The sequence below is a fragment of the Brassica napus genome, chromosome A9 (genome assembly GCF_020379485.1).
Source record: "Brassica napus cultivar Da-Ae chromosome A9, Da-Ae, whole genome shotgun sequence".
Taxonomy (NCBI): Eukaryota; Viridiplantae; Streptophyta; class Magnoliopsida; order Brassicales; family Brassicaceae; genus Brassica; species Brassica napus.
The window spans coordinates 44,889,814-44,916,118 of NC_063442.1; the positions used below are offsets into that span (position 1 = coordinate 44,889,814).

The 26,305-nt window shown below is 36.2% G+C and overlaps 6 protein-coding genes across 12 annotated transcripts; 3 read left to right on the forward strand and 3 right to left on the reverse strand.

The window, feature by feature from the left end:
- The first annotated feature begins 1,276 nt into the window (after positions 1-1,276).
- On the forward strand, positions 1,277-4,994 carry LOC106434184 (probable ferric reduction oxidase 1). Of its 6 annotated transcripts, none has more exons than XM_013875019.3 (9): positions 1,277-1,376; positions 1,651-1,818; positions 1,942-2,044; positions 2,143-2,346; positions 2,859-3,093; positions 3,197-3,524; positions 3,598-3,841; positions 3,929-4,581; positions 4,655-4,994. In XM_013875019.3, the coding sequence occupies exons 2-9, from the start codon at positions 1,656-1,658 to the stop codon at positions 4,810-4,812; spliced, it is 2,088 nt and encodes a 695-aa protein (XP_013730473.1). In that variant the 5' UTR covers positions 1,277-1,376; positions 1,651-1,655; the 3' UTR covers positions 4,813-4,994. The 6 variants fall into 6 exon arrangements, with proteins under 6 accessions (XP_013730473.1, XP_048597991.1, XP_048597992.1 ...); XM_048742034.1 differs by having other exon boundaries at positions 1,340-1,495; XM_048742035.1 differs by lacking the exons at positions 1,277-1,376; positions 1,942-2,044 and adding an exon at positions 1,477-1,495 and having other exon boundaries at positions 2,328-2,346.
- Positions 4,995-7,677: 2,683 nt separating this feature from the next.
- On the forward strand, positions 7,678-10,615 carry LOC106434156 (cytochrome P450 86A4). The gene is made up of 2 exons (XM_013874984.3): positions 7,678-8,351; positions 8,658-10,615. Exons 1-2 carry the CDS (start codon positions 7,930-7,932, stop codon positions 9,844-9,846), a joined length of 1,611 nt encoding a protein of 536 aa, XP_013730438.2. The 5' UTR covers positions 7,678-7,929; the 3' UTR covers positions 9,847-10,615.
- On the reverse strand, positions 10,521-13,180 carry LOC106434165 (glycerol-3-phosphate 2-O-acyltransferase 4). The gene is made up of 3 exons (XM_013874993.3): positions 12,498-13,180; positions 11,310-11,784; positions 10,521-11,038 (listed from the first exon to the last, which is right to left on the reverse strand). The coding sequence occupies exons 1-3, from the start codon at positions 13,122-13,124 to the stop codon at positions 10,635-10,637; spliced, it is 1,506 nt and encodes a 501-aa protein (XP_013730447.1). The 5' UTR covers positions 13,125-13,180; the 3' UTR covers positions 10,521-10,634.
- Positions 13,181-16,039: 2,859 nt separating this feature from the next.
- On the reverse strand, positions 16,040-17,375 carry LOC106434166 (aquaporin PIP1-3). 2 transcript variants are annotated; one of them, XM_013874994.3, is made up of 3 exons: positions 16,626-17,363; positions 16,416-16,556; positions 16,040-16,280 (listed from the first exon to the last, which is right to left on the reverse strand). In XM_013874994.3, exons 1-3 carry the CDS (start codon positions 17,247-17,249, stop codon positions 16,185-16,187), a joined length of 861 nt encoding a protein of 286 aa, XP_013730448.2. In that variant the 5' UTR covers positions 17,250-17,363; the 3' UTR covers positions 16,040-16,184. The 2 variants fall into 2 exon arrangements, with proteins under 2 accessions (XP_013730448.2, XP_048597993.1); XM_048742036.1 differs by having other exon boundaries at positions 16,416-17,375.
- Positions 17,376-19,527: 2,152 nt separating this feature from the next.
- LOC106434175 (phosphatidylinositol transfer protein 3-like) lies at positions 19,528-21,681 on the forward strand. The gene is made up of 6 exons (XM_013875006.3): positions 19,528-19,827; positions 19,952-20,210; positions 20,301-20,337; positions 20,432-20,537; positions 21,182-21,292; positions 21,402-21,681. Exons 1-6 carry the CDS (start codon positions 19,678-19,680, stop codon positions 21,519-21,521), a joined length of 783 nt encoding a protein of 260 aa, XP_013730460.2. The 5' UTR covers positions 19,528-19,677; the 3' UTR covers positions 21,522-21,681.
- Positions 21,682-22,373: 692 nt separating this feature from the next.
- Positions 22,374-25,766, reverse strand: LOC106434174 (signal peptide peptidase-like 4). Its single transcript, XM_013875004.3, has 13 exons — positions 25,474-25,766; positions 24,773-24,931; positions 24,554-24,665; positions 24,352-24,471; positions 24,081-24,232; positions 23,794-23,976; positions 23,687-23,721; positions 23,449-23,611; positions 23,297-23,350; positions 22,979-23,214; positions 22,819-22,889; positions 22,670-22,753; positions 22,374-22,594 (listed from the first exon to the last, which is right to left on the reverse strand). The coding sequence occupies exons 1-13, from the start codon at positions 25,615-25,617 to the stop codon at positions 22,488-22,490; spliced, it is 1,620 nt and encodes a 539-aa protein (XP_013730458.1). The 5' UTR covers positions 25,618-25,766; the 3' UTR covers positions 22,374-22,487.
- Positions 25,767-26,305: the final 539 nt, after the last annotated feature.

The window sequence follows — 26,305 nt, forward strand, 5'->3', positions numbered from 1 at the left end:
ACCTGCTTTTCATATCTGAATTATATATCTGCAAAAAAATTATAGCTTGATTGGAAAAGTTAATAAACTTTAAATAATATATACATAAAATACTTAGTAAATAGAAATCAATAGCAAGCTGATTTTTTCTATTTCCCTTTCAATTTTTTTATCATGTTTTACCACAAAAGATTTTTCAAAAAGGTTGAATTTCATTGCCTTGCTATATACAAGAGTTTCATCTATTTAAACAGTTTGGATATCATAATTATAAATGAAAATGTGTTTACCTTTTTCCAGAAGAATATAGTTTTTAATATTAAGAATAACTTCATGTCTCTGATAATAGTACTTTACGAAACAAAACCCAGATTTTCCATTATGCTGTGAACAATAAAGTTATAAAATAGAAGTATAATCTGAGAAAACCTTCAACTTGACTTATGCAGAAGGAATGATATAGAGTTATTTTCAGAATAAGAGAAGAAGCTGTTAGAATAAAGATCTTTGCTATACTCAAAAAAATAAAACGACAAAGAAAATGGAACGATAGAGAAGAAGAGGAGAGTATAATTACAGAAAATTAAATGCTGAGACTCAAAAGAACTCGTTACGTGGTAACAACGACTCCTCTGCAAAAAAAAACTAAAAGAATTCAAAATTGCATAACGAATAAATGCTGAGACTCAAAAAATTATTACTTACTTACTCATTTGCTAAACAACTATAGGAACTTGTCTGCACCACCAATGTATACCAGCGAATTTCCAGAAGCCATCTATAACTTCGCTTCTTCCGCAGCTTCAAAAACTTTTTAAGATAAGAAAAATCAAAAGCCTTTCTTACAAAAAGATAATTATAGGAAAGACACAGGCATAGGTTGTGGAAGAAAGTAAACTGTTTGAAAAAAATTTGTAAACAAATTTGTTATCTGAGTGATTCTAGTGTCGTTTAAAGTTGTTTTAGTGTAGGGAGTTGAGATCGTGTTTTAGTGGCTGAGACAATTAAACTGTTTTTGCTTTTCATTTTACGTGGAAAATATTTTAATTGTTTTTATTTTTTATTTTGTAAACTTTTGCCAAATGTCAAATTTTTATTCGCTAGGCGACTTGCGCTTTAGTATATAAGGGATAGTTTAATAGTGGATCAAATAGAATTAAGTACCATTGTTTTTAACATATAATTTAAATTTAACAAAAAATGTAGTTTATTAAAAAGTAAGAAGTAAACGTCGGAATCCAATATAACAACGTTCCCAATATGAAACCAGGAAAAAATGACACTTGCCATTTAGGATTTTCAACCCTTTTCTCTCTCTCTCTATTGGTTCGCCTAAAGTTTCCAGGAAGTTCGGCATATGCGCTAATCTCTATTTGGACCCAACCCAAGACAAGCAAGTAAGTGTTGTTGAGCAGTTGGAGGCCGAACTAGCGTGCATACTATCTCCTTCCGGAGGGGACCTTCCACTAGTCTACCACACGCTAGAGTCAAATTAACCCATTTCATAAAAGGAAATGTAATTTAAATAAATTAAGTATAAAATAATTAAATTTGCGTTATATAGGCATAGATATGGGTTTCGTTTTGTTATCCATTGGTCATTGCAAACTCCATATATATCGCTTTGTGTCTTTCTTTCTGGAATTCTCATCTCTTGTAATATGGGATTAGGAGAAATGAGTAAGGAAGTGACTATGAAGGTGATTAAGCTCTTAATGATGGCGATTCTGATGGGGACTATCGTGATTTGGATCATGATGCCGACTTCTACTTACAGGAAGATCTGGTTAACATCCATGCGTGCCAAGCTCGGCAAAACGACTAATTTCGGGAAACCAGGTAATTGATGTTAGATCTAATTATCTAGTTTCCAATTAGTTTATACAAATATATATATATGAAATATGTATTTTTTGGTAAAAAATATCAAAATATGTATATAATTGGGTTTTCTTTAATTAGGAGTGAACCTTTTAGTTTACATGTTCCCAATGATTCTATTGCCTTCTCTGGGATGTATCTACCTTCACTTGAAGAAACAAACTAGTGTTGACCAATTTCGTAGGTAAATTTAAATACTTATAACTATCAACTGATTATTTTCTAGTTAAAGGCTTTTAAATTATATCAATGTTATATTCTTACTTTTCTGTATATTAAAAGTGGGGTGGAGAGGAAGAAGAGAGAGAAGTGTAGTGCATTAAGAAGACCAATGTTAGTGAAGGGACCATTAGGAATAGTGACAGTGACCGAGCTTATGTTCTTGACGATGTTCATGGCTCTTCTTCTTTGGAGCTTAACCAATTACTTTTACTTTACTTTTGTCACCGTCACGCCTCAATCAGCAGCAATCCACGGAGATAAACTGTAAGATGTATAAATGGATTTTTTATTTTTTTGCAATTAACGCAACAATTTTGAACAAATCATTAAACGATACATACATAATATAGTTCATAAAAAATATAGTTCATAGTTGATCATGTTGATTCAGTCACCACTTTTGCTTTTTAGCTAATTGAGTGAATATGTTCAGGAATGTTTTTCTCATAATACTGTGATATGGAGAAAATAAGTACAAAATTTCTAAAATGTAAATGGAACTGTATTTGTCGGTCTTAAAATTAGAGTGTAAACATTAGTCAAATTTGCACTATGAAGCTCAAATAAATAAATAATATAATATAATTGACTGACCCCTAATTCTCTGAATCACTCATATCATATCTTCAATAGTTTGGCCTTTTTATAAACATTATTATGAGACACAAAATCGACATTGACGTGTAGTATTTGCTAACAAGCTATCTGACAAAAGTTAAAAAGTTTGTTTTTCTTCCCAATGTGTTTGTTTATGACAAAAAAAAAAACTGAAAAAGATGGGAAGCAAGACTGGATTCAGTAGCAGTACGGTTAGGTCTAGCCGGGAACATATGCTTGGCGTTCTTGTTCTATCCAGTGTCTCGTGGCTCGTCGTTGCTAGCTGCAGTTGGGCTAACGTCAGAGTCAAGCATCAAGTACCATATATGGGTCGGCCACTTGGTCATGATCTTAATCACTAGCCATGGCGTTTGTTACGTTGTCTATTGGATATCCACAAATCAAGTCTATCAGGTTAGTCTATGAGATCCTATATAATTTTTGGGATTTAAAAGGTTTACATCATTTTTCATTACTTTATTTATAGTGGATTGTCCCTAATTGTTGGCGTGAATAGATGTTGGAGTGGGATAGGACGTCTATCTCGAATTTAGCCGGAGAGATAGCTTTGGTGGCCGGACTTGTAATGTGGACCACCACATTTCCCGCAATAAGAAAGAGATTCTTCGAAGCCTTCTACTACACTCACCACCTCTACATCGTCTTCATGCTCTTCTTTGTCTTCCACGTTGGCATCTCTCACTCGTTGATCTCTTTACCCGGTTTCTACATCTTCGTCGTCGATCGTTTCTTGAGATTTCTTCAGTCGCGCAACAATGTCAAGCTAGTCTCTGCTCGTGTCCTTCCTTGTGATACGGTCGAGCTCAATTTCTCCAAAAACCCTAGTGAGTTTTAACAATCATCTTCTTCAATTGATTATCCATTCAAGAACCATATGCTTATTAATATTAATTACAGTGCTGATGTATAGCCCGACGAGTATATTGTTCGTGAAAATACCGAGTATTTCCAAGCTTCAGTGGCATCCATTTACGATAACTTCTAGTAGTAAACTCGAACCAGAGAAGCTAAGTGTTATGATAAAGGGCCAAGGCAAATGGTCCACTAAGCTTTACCAGATGCTTTCTTCTTCTGATCAGATCGACCGCCTCACTGTTTCCATTGAAGGACCATACGGCCCTACTTCCACTGACTTCTTACGGTAATTACAAACGAAATCTCACACAGATAAGTTCAACATTAGGTTTGTTTGCATGACAAGTAACAATGATTTTTTTTTTTCATTTAGACATGACTCTCTAGTTATGGTGAGTGGAGGTAGTGGGATTACACCGTTCATATCCATAATCCGAGACCTAATCTACTTAAGCTCAACTAGCACTTGTCAAATCCCCAAAATGACGCTAATCTGCGCGTTTAAGCACTCCTCTGACCTCTCCATGCTTGACCTAATCTTACCCATCTCCAGTGACATCTCCTCGTTTTTAGATATACAGATCAAAGCCTTCGTCACCCGAGAGACAGAATCAACTCACAACAAGAACATCATCAAACCTCTCTGTTTCAAACCATATGTCTCAGACCAACCCATCTCACCTATACTTGGACCCAACTCATGGCTCTGTCTCGCCACCATCCTCTCTTCTTCATTCATGATCTTTATTATCATCATCGGAATTATCACGAGATATCACATTTACCCAATTGATCAAGGCTTGAATAAGTACACATCGGCTTATAAATCTATCATCTACCTTCTAGCAATCTCCGTTAGCGTGGTGGCTACGTCTTCAATCGCTGTGTTTTCTAACAAAAAGCAGTACTGTACAAAAAATGACCAAGTCGTCGAAGGTTTGTCTCCGTTGGTGACGGAAAGCTCTCCACAACAGTTGCTGTCGGAATCCACCAGCATTCATTACGGAGAAAGGCCTAATCTTAACAGTAAGTTTACTTAAGATTTTTATTATATAGCATTTTTATACATGTATTTTAAGTTTTCTAAGTTGTCACTCAGTTAATTGTGTGAAAGCAGAGCTTCTACTAGGTTTAAAAGGTTTGAGCGTGGGAGTTTTTGTGTGTGGTCCGAGGAAGATGAGGCAAGAGGTTGCAAAGATATGTTCTTTTCGTTCGCCTGAGAATCTTCAGTTTGAATCTATTAGCTTCAGCTGGTGAATGATTTTAATTCATATTGATATTATGTAACAGTTGTTTTGCTTGCAAAAATAAGTAAGAGTGGTTTAGATAGTACTAGATACTTATTGAGGATATGCACATCAACTTTCACCTGATAACAAATATGTCACGGTCACCTTAGGATTTAAAGTCTTTTTTTAACGAAAAAAAAATCATTATAACCTGAGGATTTACAGTTTAACTGATTTGTAATGGCATAATTTCATTATTTTTTTGTCATCCGGAAAATTCATTGGTCGGAAAAAAATATTCCACAGAACATTAACAAAGCCACGAATATGGGTGTAAATTCGGGGCTGGTCCGGCCCGGTCCGGCCCAAACCCGCTAAGCCTAGTAATATTTGAGTCCGGTTCGGCCTGGTCCGGAAATATTTTAGGCCTAGAATTTGAAGTCCAACCTGGCCCTTATAGGCTATAGGACTTTTCGGGTTTTTTGGACTTTTTGGATTTTTGAAAAATAATTTTTCATTATCACTTCCATTGTTTTAATACATGTAGATTTTCATTAAAAATAGTTTTATTTTTTTGTTTTAAAATATAAAGTGAATTTGAACTTTTCTTTTTTATCGTTTACTTTTTCGTATTCTTTAAAAATATATTATAACCAAACTAAATTTAATAAAATTTAAATAATCAAATATAAATTAAAACTAAATATATAAGAGATTCAAAATTTATGATAAACTTGATCAAACGTTTCATTGGATTTTGAAAAATAAAACATATTGTACATAAAAGAAGAACGTATATTTGCAAAATTTAAAATGTGACATTTGTAATGATCAAACAGTAAAGTGAACTAACAAGTTTTATATTTGCTTTATTAGAATTTAGATAAAAAAATATTAAAATAATATGTCAATACTAATAATGGTATTGATTGCAAGAATGATAATATTTAGGTTAAAGTATTAAATTTCAAGTTTTCGGGCCGAGTTTATCTCAAACGGACTTAGGCCCAAAATATCTAAAGTCCAAATAGACTTAGACCGAAAGGCCAAATGGACTTAGCCCGAAAGATCCGATTTTTTGGGGACTTATAAAACTAAACTCAAACCCGATAATTTTTAGGGCTGAGCGGGCTCGGACTGCGTGTTTCAACTGTAATTGACATGTCTAGCCACGAAAGCCCATATAACGGGAAAAGATTCAACAAGTGTTCATCTCAAAACACTTGCCCAGCTGATAAACGGAGAGGAGATGAATGGTGTAATCCCACTGAATAGTATTGACATGGCATTCATGTTGTAAGCTCCCCAAGTCGATAAAATACATTTCAGTTCAGCATATATAGTAATAGTGCATTGCAATCCCATATAAAATAACAAATTAAGATATTCTGTCTCATTTAGTATTTTAGAATTATAATAAATAAAGAGTCAACCAGAGTGAGAAATGGTTTTCTAAAGTGTTAGGTTGGCAAGCCATCTAAATATCTAATGTTCACTATTATACACCAACCTTTATGTTCCATTTACTACAAAGTGCAAACCACTGTTCTTACAAAGAATTCTTCTACAATAATTTATTAGGGACTACAAAAACATTAACCGAGCTCGATTATGCACATTAATGTTTTTGGAAAGTTGTTGTGAATATATATATATATATGCTTAGGGAAAATTAATCAAATTAAACTTAAGAAATCCTTAACACCCAAATTGCATGTTCCATGCATGTTTCGTAATATATATATACACATATATATATCTTATTATCCTTCTGGCACTTTATCTAAATCATCAAAACAAGGTAAAATGACACAATGATATATCAGTATATGAAGCAGTTAAATGATGTTGAAACAAGACTAAAATAAAAAGAAACAATACGACCAGTTACAGTCTTGGAGAGTAACAAAAGTCAGCACAACCCTTTTGTGTTTTTGACTTTCATCCTATTCAATGACATTTCTTAGTACTTAATATTCTTCTGCCATGTCCCATTTTAACTTTCAGTCTTTGGTTAATATTTGAGTATTTTCATTAGTAAATAAAATCCAAGATAAAGAAGCATTAAAAGGAGAAACCAAGAAGTCAAAATAGTGACACAAGAAGTGTTTCTAATTGGCTTAATGAGGGGAGAAACTCAGAGAAGTGTTTTCCTAAAGTAAATACTAGTCTAGGTCTCGAGCTGCTTACCAAATCCTCAAACAGATAACCCAAAACGAGGAATTATGTTAAAAGTAAAAGCTCTCTTCTGGACCAAATGTATACGTGTGAGTTCTCTCACATCTAGCTAACTTACAAATTTTATTTTTATCATGTAGTATAATATAAAATGTACCAACTTTTTTTTTGAAACAAACTAAAATATACATAAAATATTTTTCGTAGATTAATCGATAAAACCCGTCAAACCAGTAACCAAATCCAGCTAGAAAAAAACGTCAAAGCAGTAGACCAAATCCAGATAGAAAAAAAATTAACTAGATCAGAATAAATTTATTCAAATATTAGCATTTCTTCAGATTAAAATTCCTTCGATTTTGTAAAACAAACCAAATATTCTCAAAGTGAGACAACTAAATAAACGAAACCAAAAAGTGAAAATATCATTTGCTGTGTACCTATAAAAGATATCAGATCTTAAAACCTATCTCAGCAGCAAACCAAACATGTGTTAACGTTTAGCCCTGAACTTCTACATTTTTAAAAAAAGTAGACGATTTTTTCCTCTTTTTCCCTACCATCTTTTTGTGCCTTATGTTCTCAACTAATCCCATTTAATTCACCACACAGCTACATTAGACATACGATCTATAAATGGTCATTAAATGAAACTATTCCTTTCGCTGCAAAATTAGGTACTAGCAAAGCATAAAACACACCACTTTACCACTTCTTGATATCCAAAACTGAAAAAACCTCTCATTATTATACACATAAATAGCTATAACTCAACGAGAACCGCGATATCATAATGAGTGTTTGAGTCTGATAGTTACGAGTGACAAGATTGTAAATAAGTGAGAGAAGCTCCTTTCCTCCCTATAAATTTCCCCGGAAAGTTCATTCATCCCCATCCTAACTTCATCTTTTCACTTCTCTTCTCAATCACCCCATTCATATTTCCCCATATTAGTCAAAGAGCTATATGGAAATCTCCAATGTGATGCTTCTTGTAGCGATCGTTGCAGCGTATTGGTTATGGTTCAAGAGGATCTCACGGTGGCTAAAGGGTCCACGTGTGTGGCCTGTATTGGGCAGTCTCCCTGGTCTGATAGAGCAGCGTGACAGGATGCATGAATGGATCACAGAGAACCTCCGTGCGTGCGGCGGTACTTACCAGACTTGTATCTGTGCAATGCCTTTCTTGGCAAAGAAGCAAGGTCTCGTGACTGTCACGTGTGACCCGAGGAATCTTGAACACATGCTCAAGACCCGGTTTGATAATTATCCTAAGGGTCCAACGTGGCAATCCGTCTTCCACGACCTTCTCGGTCAAGGTATTTTCAACTCTGACGGAGACACTTGGCTATTCCAACGCAAAACCGCTGCTCTTGAATTCACAACAAGGTAACCTAATACATCAAATTAACCGCTCGGTTTAGTAATAATTTCCTCATAGCCATCATGCATTTATATTGACTATTGAGCAAATCATATTCCTTCAGTTACTTTCTTGATATATTAGTCAATTCTTTTGATATATTTCTCTCCGGCTCACCACCAGGAAAAACATTTGAACTAATCCCTCAGCCTCAGGGTTACTTTCACGGTTTTAATATACATATCATCAAATCAAATGGAACCTTTAATTAGTTTATCTTCGGTTTAGTAATGTAATAATACTCGGTTTGGTAATGTAAACTTATCATGCAGAACGTTGCGGCAAGCCATGGGAAGGTGGGTAAACCGAGGAATTAAGCTCCGGTTCTGTCCAATTCTTGAATCAGCTCAAGCCAAAGCCGAGCCGATTGATCTGCAGGACTTGATACTCCGGCTCACATTTGATAACATTTGCGGGTTGGCGTTCGGTAAGGACACAAAAACCTGCGCGCCGGGGCTGCCCGAGAACAGTTTTGCGACGGCATTCGACCGAGCCACCGAAGCATCGCTCCAAAGGTTTATTTTGCCGGAGTTTATGTGGAAGCTGAAGAAATGGCTTGGACTGGGCCTAGAAGTCAGTTTGAGCCGAAGCTTGGAAGAAATGGATGGATATTTAGCCAAGGTCATTAATACACGTAAGCAGGAGCTGATGAGTCAGCAAGAGAGTGGACACGACGATCTCCTCTCGCGTTTCATGATGAAGAAGAAAGAAGCGTACAGCGACACTTTCCTCCAACACGTGGTGCTTAACTTCATCCTAGCTGGACGTGACACGTCATCAGTTGCGCTGAGCTGGTTCTTCTGGCTCATCACGATGCATCCGACCGTCGAGGAACAAATCGTCCGCGAGATCTGCTCCGTTCTGATCGAGACACGTGGCATTGAGAACGCCGCGTCATGGACTCAGGAGCCTTTAAATTTTGACGAGATCGACCGATTGGTTTACCTGAAGGCGGCGCTCTCTGAGACGCTCAGGCTTTACCCTTCGGTGCCGGAAGACTCGAAGCACGTGGAGAACGACGACGTTTTACCTGACGGGACTTTCGTGCCGGCGGGATCTTCGGTGAGTTACTCGATATACGCGGCGGGGAGGATGAAGTCGACTTGGGGAGAAGATTGTCTCGAGTTTATCCCGGAGAGATGGATCTCCCCCATCGACGGCAAATTCATAAACCACGACCAGTATAGATTCGTGGCATTCAATGCAGGACCAAGGATCTGCCTCGGAAAAGATCTTGCCTATCTTCAGATGAAGAGCATCGCGGCCGCGGTGCTTCTACGTCACCGGATCACGGTGGTTCCGGGACACAGAGTGGAGCAGAAGATGTCTTTGACTCTTTTTATGAAGAACGGGCTTCTGGTTAATCTGCATAAGAGGGATCTCGAAGGAACCATAAAGAGTCTAGTGGTGGCGAAGGGTGACGGTGTCATCGACGGCAAATGTGACGGCGTCGCCGTTTGATGGATGATGGTAAGCAATGGAAGTTACGTTGGCTTAGAGCCGACAACGTCTCTGATTTATAAACACATTTTTTATTCCAAAGAAGAAAAAAAAACATGTTGGACAGAAATACGATTAATGGTTTTAAATTTGTTCAACATGAAACTGTAAGCATATACACTTCAATAGTAACTTTTTTTTTTTTTTCAATAGTAACTTTCTGGCTTTGTTTTGTTTCTGTAAACTTGAAATTTTATTTCATATATGAATGTATTGTATTCTCTATAATCTTTCCAACTAGCTCTCTCGTAACGAGAGTCTCGTTTCTTCATTTCATAACAAACAAAAACAAGGCTCTGAATATTGGTTTTATAAGGTTTGCATGCATGCATATTTGGAGCAACTTTTAAAAAACTTTTTTTTGGCGTCCAATTAGAGATCAGTTTTTAACATTACATGGGAAAAGTTACCATATACTATATGGCCAGTCACTTGTATATTAATATTATCCAATTTTTTTTTGCTAAAAGTAGTATCCACATTCCAAATTCATCAAGAAAAAAAATGATCATAAACAAACTACAATGGGAAACGACTGAGCCACAATCTTTACCGGACTTTGTTTGTTTTTCTTTCATATTTGAAAGGGAATATATTTTAGAGTATGCTACTAATTAATATATCATTCAAAAAGATGAGGGGAAAATACTAAAATCATTAAATGTAATTCATTATCCAATGCATGTTCAACGAAAGTTTTTCCTCCAACAATCCATTAAAAAGTAGAAAGCCGTAACTAGCTGGATTTATCACTCCTTTGTCTTCTTGATAGACTCAACCTTACCGTCGTTGCCTCCAAGCAAAAGATACTTATCTTTCCTTGTAAGTTCAGTGCACTCGAACCCCAATACTCCACCAATCACCTTCTGAACGTAATTAGCCACCTCGATTGGAGTTTTACCGCCGCCGTTTACCGTCATTTCTTCAGGCAAACGGTCCAAGAAAGTGGCCTCGTAGCTAGGTCTTGGGTTCATGAAGAAGAAGTAAGGATCCCAGAATTTTACACCTCTGACTGTCGTTCCATTGAACATCCCTTGCTTACAGTTCATGGCCACAGGTACGATCCGGTCGCTTAGCTCTGCAAATAGAGCACTGAATCGCAGCAGATACGGTTCTCTACAAGTCGTACCTTCAGGGCAGATCACCAAATCACCTGTCGCAAATATAGTAAAACACTTATAGAGATGCTCTCTTTTCTACTTTTATATAGACGAAAGTTATCTTATTCTACGCATGAATATAATTAAATATTCAGACTAGACCAAATGTGATAAAAATGAGACCAGTTATGTGTCCAAAAAGTGAGAGATACTCTGTTTCTGATATTTATGAAGTAGTTGTTATATTATCTTTTTCAAACCAATTTTCTAGTAAAGATTTAGAGTCACTCTGCTTATAGTAAGAAGGACTGCTGCTACAAATACCTTTCTCTAGGAGTTTTCTCATGCGGGCAGCATCGGCGGCACGGTCTCGGGTGAGAGCGACGGCAGGGATGGGTGAGAGCATCCGGGAGAGGCGAGAGACACTATAAGTGACGCATGAGATCTTACGGCCGAGAGCAATGGCGATGATGATGGGGTCAAGAGCGGTACGGTGGTTAAGGACGTAGAGGTTTCCGGGAGTGCCGGGGGAAGGAGGAGGGGGACGGTGGCCGCGGATAGTGAGGTGAATACCGAGGATCTCGTAAGTGTAACGAACGAAGCGTTCAGGTAGAGGAAGGTTGAAGTAGACGCGGAAGATGGAAAGCATGAAGCCGAAAGGAAGCCAAAGGTAAATGATTAAGGCGTTTAAAGGCGTCGGACGTTGGACTAGACGGCCGTCGTGGAAGATTATGCGGTTCTTGAGACGCTCTATGGGGACTGTTGTGGCTGATTTGGTCTCATGCACCATGTAACCTTCCTGTTGCAGTTAAAATAAGCAACTCGTTACCAATCATTTAAAAGATTCAAAAAAAAAAAAAAAAAAGATTCAAAAGTTTCACTATATTATAGTAAGAAATATTGTAAAATACTGAAAGTCTCAGGGTATATGAGAAAAATTAAAGAAATGTTGACATATGGGAACGGTCATTAAATTGGACCATCCAACTTATGTGGGGGATGGTAGTTGGTGATAGGTTTAAAGCATTTATGAAAACTACTACTTCTATTATATTCTATCTACCTACTTATTTTAAGTTGAATTTTATTACATTCATTTATTGAATTCATACATATGATTACAAGTTTTTTTCTGTATGCTAAATCATGTTTCAGAAACATTAGAAGAATACTTAATCTAATTGTTTACATGCATGTGTTTATTAGAGACATAAACATGCAAAGTAAGTAAATCATTTGGACGTAAATGGATCATGTGAAGGCTGTTAATGTTAAAAAAAAGGGGTGGATGGACAAATTATTGTATTATCCCACTAGCTAAATGGATCATGTGAACCCTTAACGCGGCATTAATATAGGTCCTACTGCATTTATTTAAAGTACTTAGATTCTTTGATTACGAAAGGTTTTTGAAGAATCAGACACTCAACTTAATTAATTAGGCCACCTAAATCGAGTGCTCAAACGATTCAAGAAACTTAAAACAAGCTTGGAAAAGGAGATAATACGCACCTTGCAAATGGACATGAAGTCGTGATCGGAGGTGCGGTCACCAAGGCCAAGATCCGGTGATTCGTCACCAAACTCCTTTAAGATGGCTAATCTTTTCAAATCGCCAACAAGAACACCTGGCTTCTTGACAAACCCAGTGGCTCTCATCGTTTTAGGGTTCACTTCGATCTCTGTTCCCAAAACTTTGTCTCCTCCCAAGTAATCCTTGACGAAAGGCTCAACCATCACTATGGGATTAGCAGTGACCACCACTTTCCTCTTGCATTTATCAAACACCTCGAAACTGTCCTTCCTCACATCCGCCGCGTAGAACCGTGGAAGAACGGCGCGGGAGACGAGCTCGATGTCGCGGATTTTGATGCCGGCGAAGGAGATGTAGATGAGGATTTGGATCCCGATAGCCTCGGAGACGAAGAGGTAAGCGACGATGACGATCGGGAGAGATAGAAGGAGGATCAGTCCACGGAAGAGACTACCTGCTTCTATGGCGACGAGCATGAAATAAGGGAATGAGCTTCTCGAGAGGAGCAGAGTCCCGTCGAGATCTGCAGCGATCGAATCATACTCTCCGCTTTTACACTCGCTTATCGGAGGAAAGCTTGTGCTCTTCTTCTTCGCCGGAGACATTTTCTTTCTCTCTTGGATCTTTTTTTTTTGTTGATTTGGGAAAGAAAGAGAGGGAAGGGGTCTCTGTTTTAAATGCGCTCATTCAAGTGGTTAACCGCTCAACTATTAGTTATCACTCCAATCAATAATGACCTCTTTACGATTTTATCCTTTAACTATCCTTTTCTAGCAATTATAACCCTGATTCTTTCACTTTGTCCCCATTATTAGATTTAAAATTACACATCGCAATAATAAAGATATACTATTAGATTTACTACGACTATGAATAACAGTTCAATATCCCTTATATATTAATTGAGAAACATTTGAAAAGATGTAACCTCAATTTTGTATTAATTAAAAGAGGCCCCAATGCATAGGTGGCACTCAATTAGGTAGTCAATTACATTCAATTGAAAAATAAGTAGGTCCACATTCGATTTTTATATGTTGTTAGATATATAAGTTGGTCAAACTATATGATATAATGATATAATATGATATTTTCTTTCCTTAAATAAAACCTACGGAATTACCATAAATGACTAAAATATATATGACAATAAATGAGTTTAATAATAAAGATTTGATAACAATGTATATCTCCTCCATCATTTTTTGTTTAATTTTATATTATTAAAATAAATTAAACAATCAAATTAGCTATAAAAATAAAATTTAGATTTTTTCGTATATGTTATATTTTGAATTTTTAAAAACGACAATAAATGACTAAAACTATTAAAATTATTATGTTAAAAATTAATGATCAATGGTTTAACATTTTTATTATAAGAAGATACACATGATTTTAAAACCATATGAGTAAAAAATATCATTTAATAATAAAACATATATATTTATATATATATATATATATTATACTATATACCATAAGATTACATAAATATTTTAATATTAAAACTTTCAATGAATTTTCAAAAATATTTATAAATTATAAACTTATTAAAGATTTCACATTGAAAATTTTGTTATCGATGATTTAAATATTCAGTTATAAAATGATATGAATGATCATAGAACTGTATGATTATAAATTCTCATTTAATAAATGACTATATAAAATATACTATTCTTAGAAAAATAGGTTGGTCCATCTTGACTTACATTATATTTTTTATTAAACTAACTATCGAATTGATAAATAATCTACCAAATTTTTTTTTGCACTTTCCTTAATTAGAAGCTACGAAATTACCTAATATGATTAACGTATATATGAAAATTAATTATTATGAATAATAAATATTTGATAACAATTTTGGTATCTTAGTTCTTTTTTTTAATTTTATATTATTGAAAGATATTAAAAAATCACATTAAATATATAATAAAAACATTTATATTTTTTCTTATATGTTATATTTGAATTTTTCAAAACGTCTATATATTATTAGAAATTTGAATATTCCCACTCTGAAAATTTTGTGATCAATAGATTATTTTTTTGTTATAATAAGTTACAAATGATCATAAAATATAACGCATATGAATTTTTATTTAATAAATATTCAAACTAAATAATATATATATATAAACACTAATGATTTAAAGCAACAAGATTGGCTGATCAATTTTGTTGTCCAGTTGAAATCTTTCAAAAGTATGTGAAAGACTAAAGTCAAAGTAAATATGGATTTAGAATAATAGTTATATTTTACTAACCAAATACCGAAAAAACCGAACCGAACCGAAACCAACCCGATATCCGGGTTGAACACCCATAATCCAAATGAAGCCAAACTATTGTTTCATTCTCCAAAATATAATAAAAATAATAACTTAATCCCGCGCAAGGCGCGGGTCTTATCCTAGTGTAATTAGTATAGAGGCTATTACATTAGTATTTAAATATCATGAAAATTGGGTTTTAATATTCTTAATGGTGGATCAATTTATAACTATACTTTAATTCAGGCGGTTTAGGACCAAAAAGAGGGATTTATTATTTATTGATCGACACGAAAGAAATTATTAGCTTAGTAGCTCACCTAAATAGACGGGCCGTATAATTAGTTGAGTTGAGTGATTTATTAAAATAGTAGTTGGCTATACGTTTGTGTACATATTGCTTACCAATGACTTTATGCGTATACATGCTATAACTGTTTTGAATGATGCTTTAGCTTACAGTTGTGCATCCAGCTAGATATACAGATAAAACTGAAATGCTTTAATTTTTTGGGGCTATATAGCAAACTTAGTTTTAAACAAGTCAATATACTATTTTCTTGAGTATGTCGTCGACTAACCATATTTTTACTTTTTAGTGAGCTTTGAGTCTTCTTCTTATTTTTCATAAAATATTATAATAAGAACTTTCTTGTACATGGTCAATGATATATTAGTAATAATAAGGTAGATGGTTGGCGGTTGGAACACCTTTGAGCCAGCATCCGACCACGTGAATCTTACAAAGAAAAGATAGACTTGTGTCTGCTGGAGAAATATTACTGAAAAAAAATCGAACTCGACGAGATAATAAAGTGTAGACTAGAATAGCTTTGGATTGGGTAATCCACTCGACGAGATTGTTTTGACCTCTTGAAGAAATAATAAAATTGAAAATGTTGTCTCCGAGCTTTGGTTGGCCATCCATCGGAACAACACAAAATGAGTCTCTTTTGACTTGCTACTTTCTTGAGAAAAACATATAAGTATCTTGTAAGATTAAATAGTATTTTGTAATGCTTCCTTAATCCTGATGGATCAGACCAAATTTGTAGTATTCTTGTCAAAATGTATTCTGTGTTACCAAATAGCTATATAAAAGGGCCATACTACGTTAAATTAATGAGCCCAACAAAAGAAGTCTAATATGTAAATGGTCTTAACGTATGTGGGCTAAATTAAAACCAAAACTAAAGCTAAACAATGATGAGAAAACCGGATCATCCACAAAAAAAAGGAAGAAACAGAGGAACCCAGACAAATTCATTAAACAAACAAACATCACCACATGCCAAATATTCTGAAGGCTCCGATACAAACAAAGAACAAAGGTGAACATCAATAAATAAAATAAAATAAAGACAAAGGAAAACATAGAGAAGGAAATCATGATCTGGTCTTGAAAGGAATGGCTCGGATGACAAGCTGGTGGTAAAGAGCCGCAAGAGCTGCTCCGATGAATGGACCCACCCAGAATATCCACTGCCAAAGCAAGCAACACCCAAACATCAATATAAAACAAATAATAAGAAGAAATCATCCAACACCCAAACATCAATAAAACAAATAATAATAAGAAGAAATAATCCCAAAGTTGTATGTATAATAGGGACTCACGTGGTCATCCCAGGCGTGGTCCTTGTTGTAGATGATTGCAGCTCCTAGACTCCGAGCTGGGTTAATTCCGGTTCCGGTGATCGGAATCGTCGCCAAGTGAACCAAAAACACAGCGAATCCGATCGGGAGTGGAGCCAAAATCTGCAAATTCCACCTTAGAGTTAATACACAAACATTCAAAACAAAGAGGTTGTTGGTCTCGAAATTTACCGGAACGTGAGAGTCACGCGCGCTTCTCTTGGCGTCGGTAGCGGAGAAGACGGTGTAGACTAGGACGAAAGTTCCGATAATCTCAGCTCCAAGTCCGGATCCTTTGGTGTAGCCGGGAGCGACGGTGTTGGCTCCGCCGCCGAGGGTTTGGTAGGGGGAAGGCTGGAAGCCTTTGACAACGCCGGCGCCGCAGATGGCTCCGAGGCATTGCATGACGATGTAGAAGACAGCTCTGGTCAGTGAAAGTTTCCGAGCTAAGAACAGACCGAATGTCACCGCTGGGTTTATGTGTCCACCAGAGATGCCGGCAGTGCAGTAGACAAGGGCAAAGATCATGCCACCGAAAGCCCAAGCAATGCCTTGGATTCCAACAGAGGCACACATGTTTGGTGCTCTCTTCACTCCCATTACAGTCAATACTGTTATGTAAAGGAAGAGGAAGGTAGCTATGAACTCGGCGATCCCTGCTCTCCAGAAAGACCACGAGCTCAGCTCGCCTGGCTCGAACAGCGGCGCAGGTGGTGGCTCCTTGTAGTCCTTGTCGCTTTGAGCCGATGTCCCGATGGGTTGTCTTTCCGGGAACTTGTTCGCTCCCACTCTCACATCCTCTTCTTTCCCTTCCATTTTTCTTTTTTTTCTCTCTCTAGAAGAACGTTAAAGTTCTGAGCTTTCCCTTCTGCAATGGATAGTGAGTGGTGTCTTATAGAGGAGAGAGAGTCTCTCTAACGTCTCTCTAGCTTTTGTTTTTAAAAATGAAAATAATAGGTGGAGGGAATCATCCGTGGATAACGATGACCTTCTTTTTAGTATTATTTTTCAGTTTACGCTATTAGTTGTCGTGACATTATGATTTCTTTTTTTAATTCATGTAACAAACCCCACGCTAATAATTCTCATAGTTACTATTACTATATTCTGAAACTACTAAACTAAGCGGATACTCGTAGCATGTTTGAGATGATTTACCATACTTGTATAATACTCTCTCCGTTTTTTAATATAAGTCGTTTTAGAGAAAAAATTTTGTTCCAAATTATATGTCGTTTTCGGTTTTCTATGTAAAATTTATTAATAATTAATGTTGTATAACCAATGGTAATATATCTTCTATTTTTCTATTGGTTGAATTGTGGTTAGGTAAATAATTAATGATGTTTTTGTTTAGAAAATATAAGAAATTAATGGTTTTCTTAATCTACGTGCATAGCTGTAAAACGACTTATATTAAAAAACAGAGGGAGTACCTTGTAATGACGGCCATAATAATTATTTTCTTTATACTAATAAACAGATGCAGCTTATTGTAATCATGGAGATTGATGTTCTTGTGAGCTGTCTATTATTCACTTCTTTAAGTTTTAGTTACCAACAAAGAAAGCGGGTCCCAATCTCTGTTGGACGGTCTAGACAGGTCTGGATATAGTGGGCCCATTCTTAAGTCACAACAGTTGAAATGTTAAATAGGAAAAAGCTGTAAACTTGAAATTAGCATTTCCACAAAAAAGTTGCTTCCGACCGTTGGAAAGAAAAAAGAAAAAAATAGAGGAAGAAGTGTTAACATCTGAGGTTCTTTATGGAAAGCATAATCGTCTGGACTATTGTGCCTGGCCTCGAATAACTTTTAAAATTACTCATTCTGTTTCAAAATACACTAAGTTTTAAGATTATGCATAAATATTAAGAAACTTGTTTTTTTATCTTAAAATATTATTAAAATATAAATTAAAAATTATTCAACCAATCACAAAATAGACTACAAAATATCATTGGCTACACAGTTTTTGATAAAGTGAAAAAGTGCATTGATATATGAAAACATCATCTATTTTGAAACATCAAAATCTCCCTAAAACATCATCTATTTTGAAACGGAGGAAGTATTTTGTAGTAGTATGGGTTTTACCTTTACTAACGACAAATTTTTTTTTGTAAATCTGAGGTTCTCTTCATATATTGAAAATCCATAGTAGTCGAACTCTCGAATGCATACAAAAGAAAATATATATAAAAAGAAAATTTGGAGTCTAGTTTCTACAAAATAAAAAAAACTTAACAGCTCAGAAATGTAGTTGACAAAAAAAACACAGCTCAGAAATGTATTTTGCTTTTCTGTGATTACATGGTCGTTTCTCTTCTCCCACTATTTTTTTCCTTTTCCAATCCATTTATCCAAACAAACATATACTTGTCGATTTTTATGTTATTGTGTAACAGTCTGTTATGTTAAAACCCAAATTTTGTCATTATATCTACTAATCAGGCAAATCATTGCGTGATGAATTTTGATTTATAAATAATATACATGTGTAGCTGTACTCGAGTTGGTACATGCAATATAAAGACAACGAAGCGGATCCGTTTATTGTGAGTAAAATAACAACGAAGAGTGGATCCGTTTATTGTGAGTAAAATAACAACGAAGAGTGGATCCGTTTACATGTGAGAAGATATTACAACTATACGACATGTTTTAAAAATCGTTGAATTGTAATTGTTTATAGCGTTGGGTTATGAACATAACAGGAAACCTACCCCATTAGATTAGACTTACCCGCATGTTGTTCATGATTTCTATTTCTATTATTATTTTTATTTTTTTGGTCAAAGCTCAGGATTTCTATTATAAAACCACTGGCAAGTGGCAACTCGGATAATTAAATAGTAAAGTAATAGTAAGATTTAAAATTTTGAATTTATAATGTCTCATGAGCTCTGAACAGGCCCAAAAGCCCATTTTGGGCCTAACAAGCAAAAGAACAAAAGACGCGAATTAATCATACCTTGAATCTGAGCCCAAGAGAGACACAATAGTTGTGAGTTTGAGTAGGGAGATTGTCTTCTTCTTTTCTTCTTTAACGTATAGATTAGTTGAACGAACAAGTCAATAAATGAGAAGAGCAAGTTGGGTATCGACGTTGACGGGGAGAGGAGCCCAACCGCATTGAATGCTACTTATCCCTCCCCTCCATCAGTTGCCTTTATTAATGATCAAGATCCAATCTCTTTCACTCTCTCTCACCCAATCTCTAGTTCTGCTCCCTGGAGAAACAGAATGGAAAAGGAGAACAACAAGCAACAAGTGGTGGAATGTGTATCAATATCAGCTGAGAACGAGAATGAGCCATTGATCGAAGATGAGATGGAGAGGAGCAAAGTTGGCATTATGAGAGCTCTTTGCGACCGACAAGATCCCTCCACTAAGGTTGACAAGAGTGTTGAATTGTCTTAATTTCCATACTCTTGACTTATTAAAAAAAAAACATTTTGTTTCTTTTTGTGTGTGTTACTGTCTCCTTACACTGAATGTTGTTGAATTTGGGGGGCAGGAAGTGGATGACCTGATGATCAGGCGGTTTCTTCGGGCGCGTGACATGGACATTGAAAAGGCTTCAGCATTATTCCTCAAGTACCTAGCTTGGAAAAAAACCGTTCTCCCAAAGGGACACATACCAGAATCAGAGATTGCGAATGATCTGTCGCACAATAAAGTGTGCATGCAGGGACATGACAAGAAGGGTCGACCTATCCTTGTTATCGTTGGCAACAGACACAACCCTTCCAAAGGCAACCCTGAGGAGTTCAAGCGTCAGTCATCCACAACACTTTCCCACTTCTTACGTATCATCATTCCAACCTCATTTTTTTTTTCTAATCTTCTTCAATGTTTTCGAGCAGGTTTTGTAGTCTACACGCTGGAGAAGATATGTGCAAGGTTAATATCTATTTATAGTCAGTCCAAATATTTTAAAATGATTGTTAGGCCAAACCATGCCTCTAATGCAATATTTTTTATGTATCTAATTAAGAATGCCGAGAGGTGAAGAAAAATTCAGAGCTATAGTGGATCTGCAAGGGTGGGGATATTCTAACTGTGACATCCGGGGCTACCTTGCTGCTCTTTCCACTTTGCAGGTAACAACACTTTGTCTATTCCCCTCTAACCAAAACACACACAAAATAATGCTATTTAGGGTTTGTGTGTGAATGAATTAAAGCCTAATAAATCTTCAGTCATTTGTCAAAGTCGTTAGCAATGGTTATAACAAAAAAAAAATACTATTTACTTTTGCTAACTTTAAGATGAATTTTATTGTATCCTGAATTCTTGGGGGGTTCAAGGACCAACAATAAAGACGTAGACCCCCAACTAATAAATACTGTAGTTCTTGGCAATACTGCCGAACTACTCCCTCTGTTTTTTAATATAAGTCGTTTTACAGCTATGCACGTAGATTAAGAAAACCATTAATTTCTTATATTTTCTAAACAAAAACATCATTAATTATTTACCTAACCACAATTCAACCAATAGAAAAATAGAAGATATATTACCATTGGTTATACAACATTAATTATTAATAAATTTTACATAGAAAACCGAAAACGACATATAATTTGGAACAAATTTTTTTTTCTAAAACGACTTATATTAAAAAACGGAGGGAGTACTAAATATCGATTCTATAATTTTGGTCCTGGCAATAACTTTTTCCTTTTTCACAAATTGATATGCAAAATAATTGAACGTTAAAAAGCATTTTTTTGTCTTTTATCAGGATTGCTATCCAGAGAGACTAGATAAACTCTATTTTGTTCGTGCTCCCTACATTTTCATGACCGCATGGAAGGTCATTTACCCGTTTGTCGACACCAACACCAGGAAAAAGGTCGATATATTTTGCTCAAGCACAGCAACACCTTCTCTTATTGTTTGTTTGGACTCTGTGTATTGTTTTGAAACTTCGATTGTTACATTTTTCGTTTTTTCTTGGGCAGATTGTTTTCGTGGAGAACAAGAAACTGACTCCCACCCTGCTTGAAGACATCGACGAAGCTCAACTTCCAGACATCTACGGTGGCAAAATGCCTCTTACTCCTATTCAGGATTCCCATTGATGAATGGGGCTACTTACTACTCAAGCTCCAAACTCTTATCACCAAATTATTTCTCTTATATTCTTTATATATTGAATAAAACTACTAAAAAGACCATTGCCAACATATAATATTGTGAAAAACAAGAAGCCAAATTTATAATATTTGAAAATTGAAGCTTCTTGCTATTTGATATCTATTGGTGATTTAGACATTTAGTTTGGCAAAACTACAACAAAATCAGTAATGGCTGCCTTGAATGTTGTTTGTACTGGCTCTTCCCTGCCACTCTCTAACTAAAGTAGAACCATACCAAATTAATGTTTGAAAAGAAGCAAATCACCTTCAGCAACTGGGATCGATATGCTTACTTACACAATCTGTTTCGTCCATCAGTACATGCGAGAATGAGGGCTATGACAGCCGGATATAGCAGATCTTTGGTCTCTCTTATATTTTATTTTTAATGCCTAGAATATTTGGGTTTCTTAAAATTGTCACACTCGGATCTAACGAGCCGATCCGTGATGGATCAAAATTCATTTTGACGCATTGCAAGGTGGTCCTAAAGTGGGTAGGAGGACATATCTCGCATTGAGAACTCTAGCTACAACCTCACCAAACAACCATACTAACCCATTTTCCCATATTATTATTATTATCTATTTTGAGAATAAATCTCACTCAGACTATATAGAATAAAAATAAAAATAAATCTCACTCAGTCTATTCTTTTTTCTTCTTCTTTGTTGAATAGAAGAAAGATGTAAGTAAGAAAAGGAGGTTAATAATGAACAGAGTAAAAGACGAGAGGGTGTGTAGGGGAAGGGGGAAGGGGGGGGGGGGGGGGGGGGGGGGTCTACTTTGGTTCTGTAAGGGGTGAAGAAGAGATACATTTATATATAAACCTACCAAGCGTGTGTCCGTATTAACAATAAAACTAGAGAATGATCAGATCAGATCTGGTCTGATCCCATGGGGTATCTTTTAAGATTGATGTTGTAGGCGAACGTGAGGACATGGCCTCTCGGGTTCCCCTGTTGTCCATAAGGTCTTCAGATCACCTCTCTTATGACCTAACACTGTCAAAGTACCTGACAAATGTGCCACAAAAGCCTTTCTCAGATCCCATGGCTTAGCTTTTTTTGGTTTTCAAATTGAGAACTTACCAAGTATGAATGGAACGATGTAAAGCAAAGCTGGTTGCCCGTGTCCATCCATCAAGTTTAAAGCAATATATGTTATGAGAAGACCTGTGAGACAGTAATAAGTTAGATTCTGGAAATTTCTAGTTTGACTTGAGGGAGGGGGAACATACCTAGACCATAAGCAGACATTGTCCCAAGGAAGTATCCTGACTTGAGCCTCTTGTTTGCCAGCCAGTCGTATCTGCAATTTTAACACTAAGATCAGAAAAAGCTCTTCTGGCTCATAAGCACCACACAACAGCGTGAGGGGACTTGTAGGTAGCGGCAAACCTGAGTGCAAAAGTGACAAGAAGTCCTGGTAAGATGATATCGCCAAAACCGATGATACTGTAGCCACCCCAAGGATCGAACATACGTGGGATCTTTAGTAGCATTGGGATGCCGTCCTCTCCGCTTTTGTCTCCACGAGCTACCACAATCATCACGCTTTCACGGAACCACCATTTTGAAACAAAAACCCAGAAGATGTCATACATGAACCCACAGCTGAGAAGAACAACTCCAACCTGTTTTACATTAAAATGATGGTCTGAAACAGGAAGCTGGTATTTGATGGTGAGGCATCCGAAAAGGAAACTAACGTATTACCTTAAGATTTGGTACACGGACGATTTGAAGAACTGTCATTATCAGCGAGATTCCCTGTTAGCAAGCAAAAATGCAACTTTATAATTGACAAGAGGCATAAGACATGGGACTGAAACAGAAGTCAGTTAAGAGAGAATGAAAGGGGTGGTTACAAGGATATCTTGGCCTATCCAAGCAAAAGGGTACTGGCGGTAAACTGCCCAGATAACAGCAGATACTATGCAGAAGGGACAAACGGCCAGAGTCAAGTATGAGACTTCCCCCAGCAAAGGAACTTTCGCGTATGATTCTCCTATTCGCCGGAACCATCTGAAACTATATCATTAAAATCCAACGTCAGTCCCGCCTTTTTTTCCTTCTTTAACTTTTTAACGAGTGATAACTACATACCATGAGAGCAAAGCGACCAAACAGGTTTGCAGCCCCTGACAGCATCAACAACACTTTTAATCTCAGTAAACTATAGATTCAGTTGGAGAAAAGATCAACAAACTTACCTCTACGCCACCGATGCAAAAGAGGACCACCAACACTTCTATAAACCAGAATGACATGAGCTTGTAGAGCATGATGAGGAAACAAGAAGCAACCACTACAAACAAAATTGCTGATATCACCGTGATCTCAACAACCCCTCTAGAGCTTGTGGTTGATACCTGCAACAGTTCATCTGATCCGTCCTGCAATATTTACATTAAAAGCCTTAGAGAAGGGACTTCCATTTTCTTTGGCAGCCAAAAGGTTCAGACCACAATGTAAGATTTACAAGATATTATTAATGCACCTTTAGCAGCTTGTCTTGCTCAATGGCTTCTTCCCTAGCGGTCCAAGCAGACCAATAAGAAGCACAAAGAATGGTACCAACAGCCATAAGCCATAGAAAGACCTCAGCCACATCAACTGCTGGACGTTTCGGCGAATATAGCTGCAAAGTAACTGAACAAATACACTCAACGACAACACTGAAAAAAAAAATAGAAAGCTAGAAGATAATAATAACTCACGAAAAATACCAATCTCTGGTGAAGTAGAACTGGAAGCAAACTAAGAGTTACCTATGGAGTTACTCTGAACGGTCTCCTCGAGGCTTCTACCAGCATCAATAGGGAGCATAACAACAGGGATATTGATATCTAAAACGTTTTCACCCTTCTCACATACCATCTTAAAAAGATCTGCAAAAAGCAACAACATTCAAAGCTCAAGAGGATAGCTAGAGAATTCTCTAAGTAATTGAAAGGAATATCTAGAGATTACCAGTGCTGTTGTTTATGATGAGGATGGCAGAGGCACCAGCAGCTTCAGCTACCTTAGTTTTGGTGGTAAAACTGCAATTACCACGGTGAACAAGAATGACCTCTCCAGTAAGCTACCAACCCAAAAGAAAACGAAGCATATGAGAATTAAAACTGGAGATAAACACACACACACAAGTGTCCAGTAAATGATAAAAAAGAAATAAAGAAAAAGGGTAACCTTGGATTTGGGGGTGGTGCAGCAATGAGGAGGGTCGGCAAGGGCGAGTTTGATGAGGGTAGCATGCTTCTCCTTAGATTCCAAGGTAGGCCCAAACCTAGCACCGACACCAACAAACTCCTCTTTTTCTTTCCCATCTACTCGAGTTGGGACTTTGACCTGTCACCCATGGAAATTATGTTTGGAAGATGATGATATGCTTACACCTTCGAGAAACATAGACATGATAGAAAGGGAAACTAAATTGGCCTTTTTATTCAGAAAATAAGAATTATTCGATTTTAAAATGGCTCTAACAATTAGCTAGGCAACATATATGAAGAAGGTAAAGAGAGTTCCAACAACAGTGACTTCCTCTTGTATTTTAGGACTCACCCAAAGAGAATACAAACGATTTTATAGGTAGCCCCAATTGCTATTTTCAGAACTTTTTAGCTATGAACAAAATGTAGAGTCAAATCTGAATTAAAAAAAAAAAAAAAAATCAAAATCTCATCCTCTCTATAGACCCAAATGTCCCTACTATCTATCTGCAGCAAGAACAAATAATAGTAGGTCAACAGCTAGCAATCAAACAGATTCAGTTCAGATGAAACTCCTAAACCATAAATTCCACCCAACAGAAACACCACCTAAACTACACAAAACAGCTGAAAATCATGACAAACAAAATCAAAACAGATTCGACTGAGATTTCTCACCAGTACGAAATTGTTGTTGCAACCAGGTCTCTGTGGAATCGAGTCATCGTGGTGAACTATGTCTCCACCGCAAACCAAACTAGCACTGTACAACAACAGCCCCAAAACATACAACAAACAGCTGAAAGATCTCCGCTGGATCATACTTTTGACTCTACCAAGGAGAAGAAGAAGACTAGGTCGAAGATAAAAGAGATTGGGAAAAATGGAGAGGAAGGTACAAGGAACCAGAGAGAGAGAGAGAGGGAAAAAACTCTGGTGGGAGAAAGAGAGAGATGAAAAGGCAGATCAACAAGAAAGATGTCGTTTTAAGAGATAAGCAAGAGTGAAACGGTGGTTTTGACTTTCTTTTTTTGGGGTACCACTCTCTCCCTTTTTGCGCGTGGGTCGCGTGATTTTTTCAGACCACTTGAGTTCGTACATTCAATTTTAATTCATTTGTCCGTACGACATTTTCTTTTCCATTTATAATCAAAGTGATAAGTAGTGATATGCCAATTAACAAAATTATTTTTTGTAGAACAAACACATGTGGAGTCATGAACGGGATTGGTACCAAATGAATACAACATAACCAACACTAATTAAGCCCTAATAATCATAACTAAACATTTGCTTTGCTGACTTTTTTTTTATAATGTTTTCAATGATTGACTATTTTGTTCCATATAACTGAACTTTATAATATTTTGACTATATTGTTTAAATGATGTAAACTTTCTGGAACATCAACATGCTGCATCTCTCACTTGGTTTTATCAAATGTTGTTTGATGTGATTATTAATTAATGTAATATCTGTATATTTTATTGATTAATATACATAAAGTGAA

What these genes read in the sequence shown, in the direction of transcription:
- LOC106434184 (XM_013875018.3), top strand. Translation starts at nt 1,641, where the DNA reads ATGGGATTAGGAGAAATGAGTAAGGAAGTGACTATGAAGGTGATTAAG. An exon ending in GACTAATTTCGGGAAACCAG is followed by an intron (nt 1,819 to 1,941) that starts GTAATTGATGTT and finishes TTCTTTAATTAG; the next exon opens with GAGTGAACCTTTTAGTTTAC. An exon ending in GCAATCCACGGAGATAAACT is followed by an intron (nt 2,347 to 2,858) that starts GTAAGATGTATA and finishes AAACTGAAAAAG; the next exon opens with ATGGGAAGCAAGACTGGATT.
- LOC106434166 (XM_048742036.1), bottom strand. Translation starts at nt 17,249, where the DNA reads ATGGAAGGGAAAGAAGAGGATGTGAGAGTGGGAGCGAACAAGTTCCCG. An exon ending in ACCACGCCTGGGATGACCAC is followed by an intron (nt 16,281 to 16,415) that starts GTGAGTCCCTAT and finishes TTGCTTTGGCAG; the next exon opens with TGGATATTCTGGGTGGGTCC.
- LOC106434174 (XM_013875004.3), bottom strand. Translation starts at nt 25,617, where the DNA reads ATGATCCAGCGGAGATCTTTCAGCTGTTTGTTGTATGTTTTGGGGCTG. An exon ending in GCACCACCCCCAAATCCAAG is followed by an intron (nt 24,666 to 24,772) that starts GTTACCCTTTTT and finishes TTGGGTTGGTAG; the next exon opens with CTTACTGGAGAGGTCATTCT. An exon ending in TTTGCATCGGTGGCGTAGAG is followed by an intron (nt 23,722 to 23,793) that starts GTAAGTTTGTTG and finishes TGATGCTGTCAG; the next exon opens with GGGCTGCAAACCTGTTTGGT.
- LOC106434165 (XM_013874993.3), bottom strand. Translation starts at nt 13,124, where the DNA reads ATGTCTCCGGCGAAGAAGAAGAGCACAAGCTTTCCTCCGATAAGCGAG. An exon ending in ACTTCATGTCCATTTGCAAG is followed by an intron (nt 11,785 to 12,497) that starts GTGCGTATTATC and finishes TAACTGCAACAG; the next exon opens with GAAGGTTACATGGTGCATGA. An exon ending in GAGAAAACTCCTAGAGAAAG is followed by an intron (nt 11,039 to 11,309) that starts GTATTTGTAGCA and finishes TATTTGCGACAG; the next exon opens with GTGATTTGGTGATCTGCCCT.
- LOC106434156 (XM_013874984.3), top strand. Translation starts at nt 7,930, where the DNA reads ATGGAAATCTCCAATGTGATGCTTCTTGTAGCGATCGTTGCAGCGTAT. An exon ending in GCTCTTGAATTCACAACAAG is followed by an intron (nt 8,352 to 8,657) that starts GTAACCTAATAC and finishes CTTATCATGCAG; the next exon opens with AACGTTGCGGCAAGCCATGG.
- LOC106434175 (XM_013875006.3), top strand. Translation starts at nt 19,678, where the DNA reads ATGGAAAAGGAGAACAACAAGCAACAAGTGGTGGAATGTGTATCAATA. An exon ending in CTGCTCTTTCCACTTTGCAG is followed by an intron (nt 20,538 to 21,181) that starts GTAACAACACTT and finishes GTCTTTTATCAG; the next exon opens with GATTGCTATCCAGAGAGACT. An exon ending in ACACCAACACCAGGAAAAAG is followed by an intron (nt 21,293 to 21,401) that starts GTCGATATATTT and finishes TTTCTTGGGCAG; the next exon opens with ATTGTTTTCGTGGAGAACAA.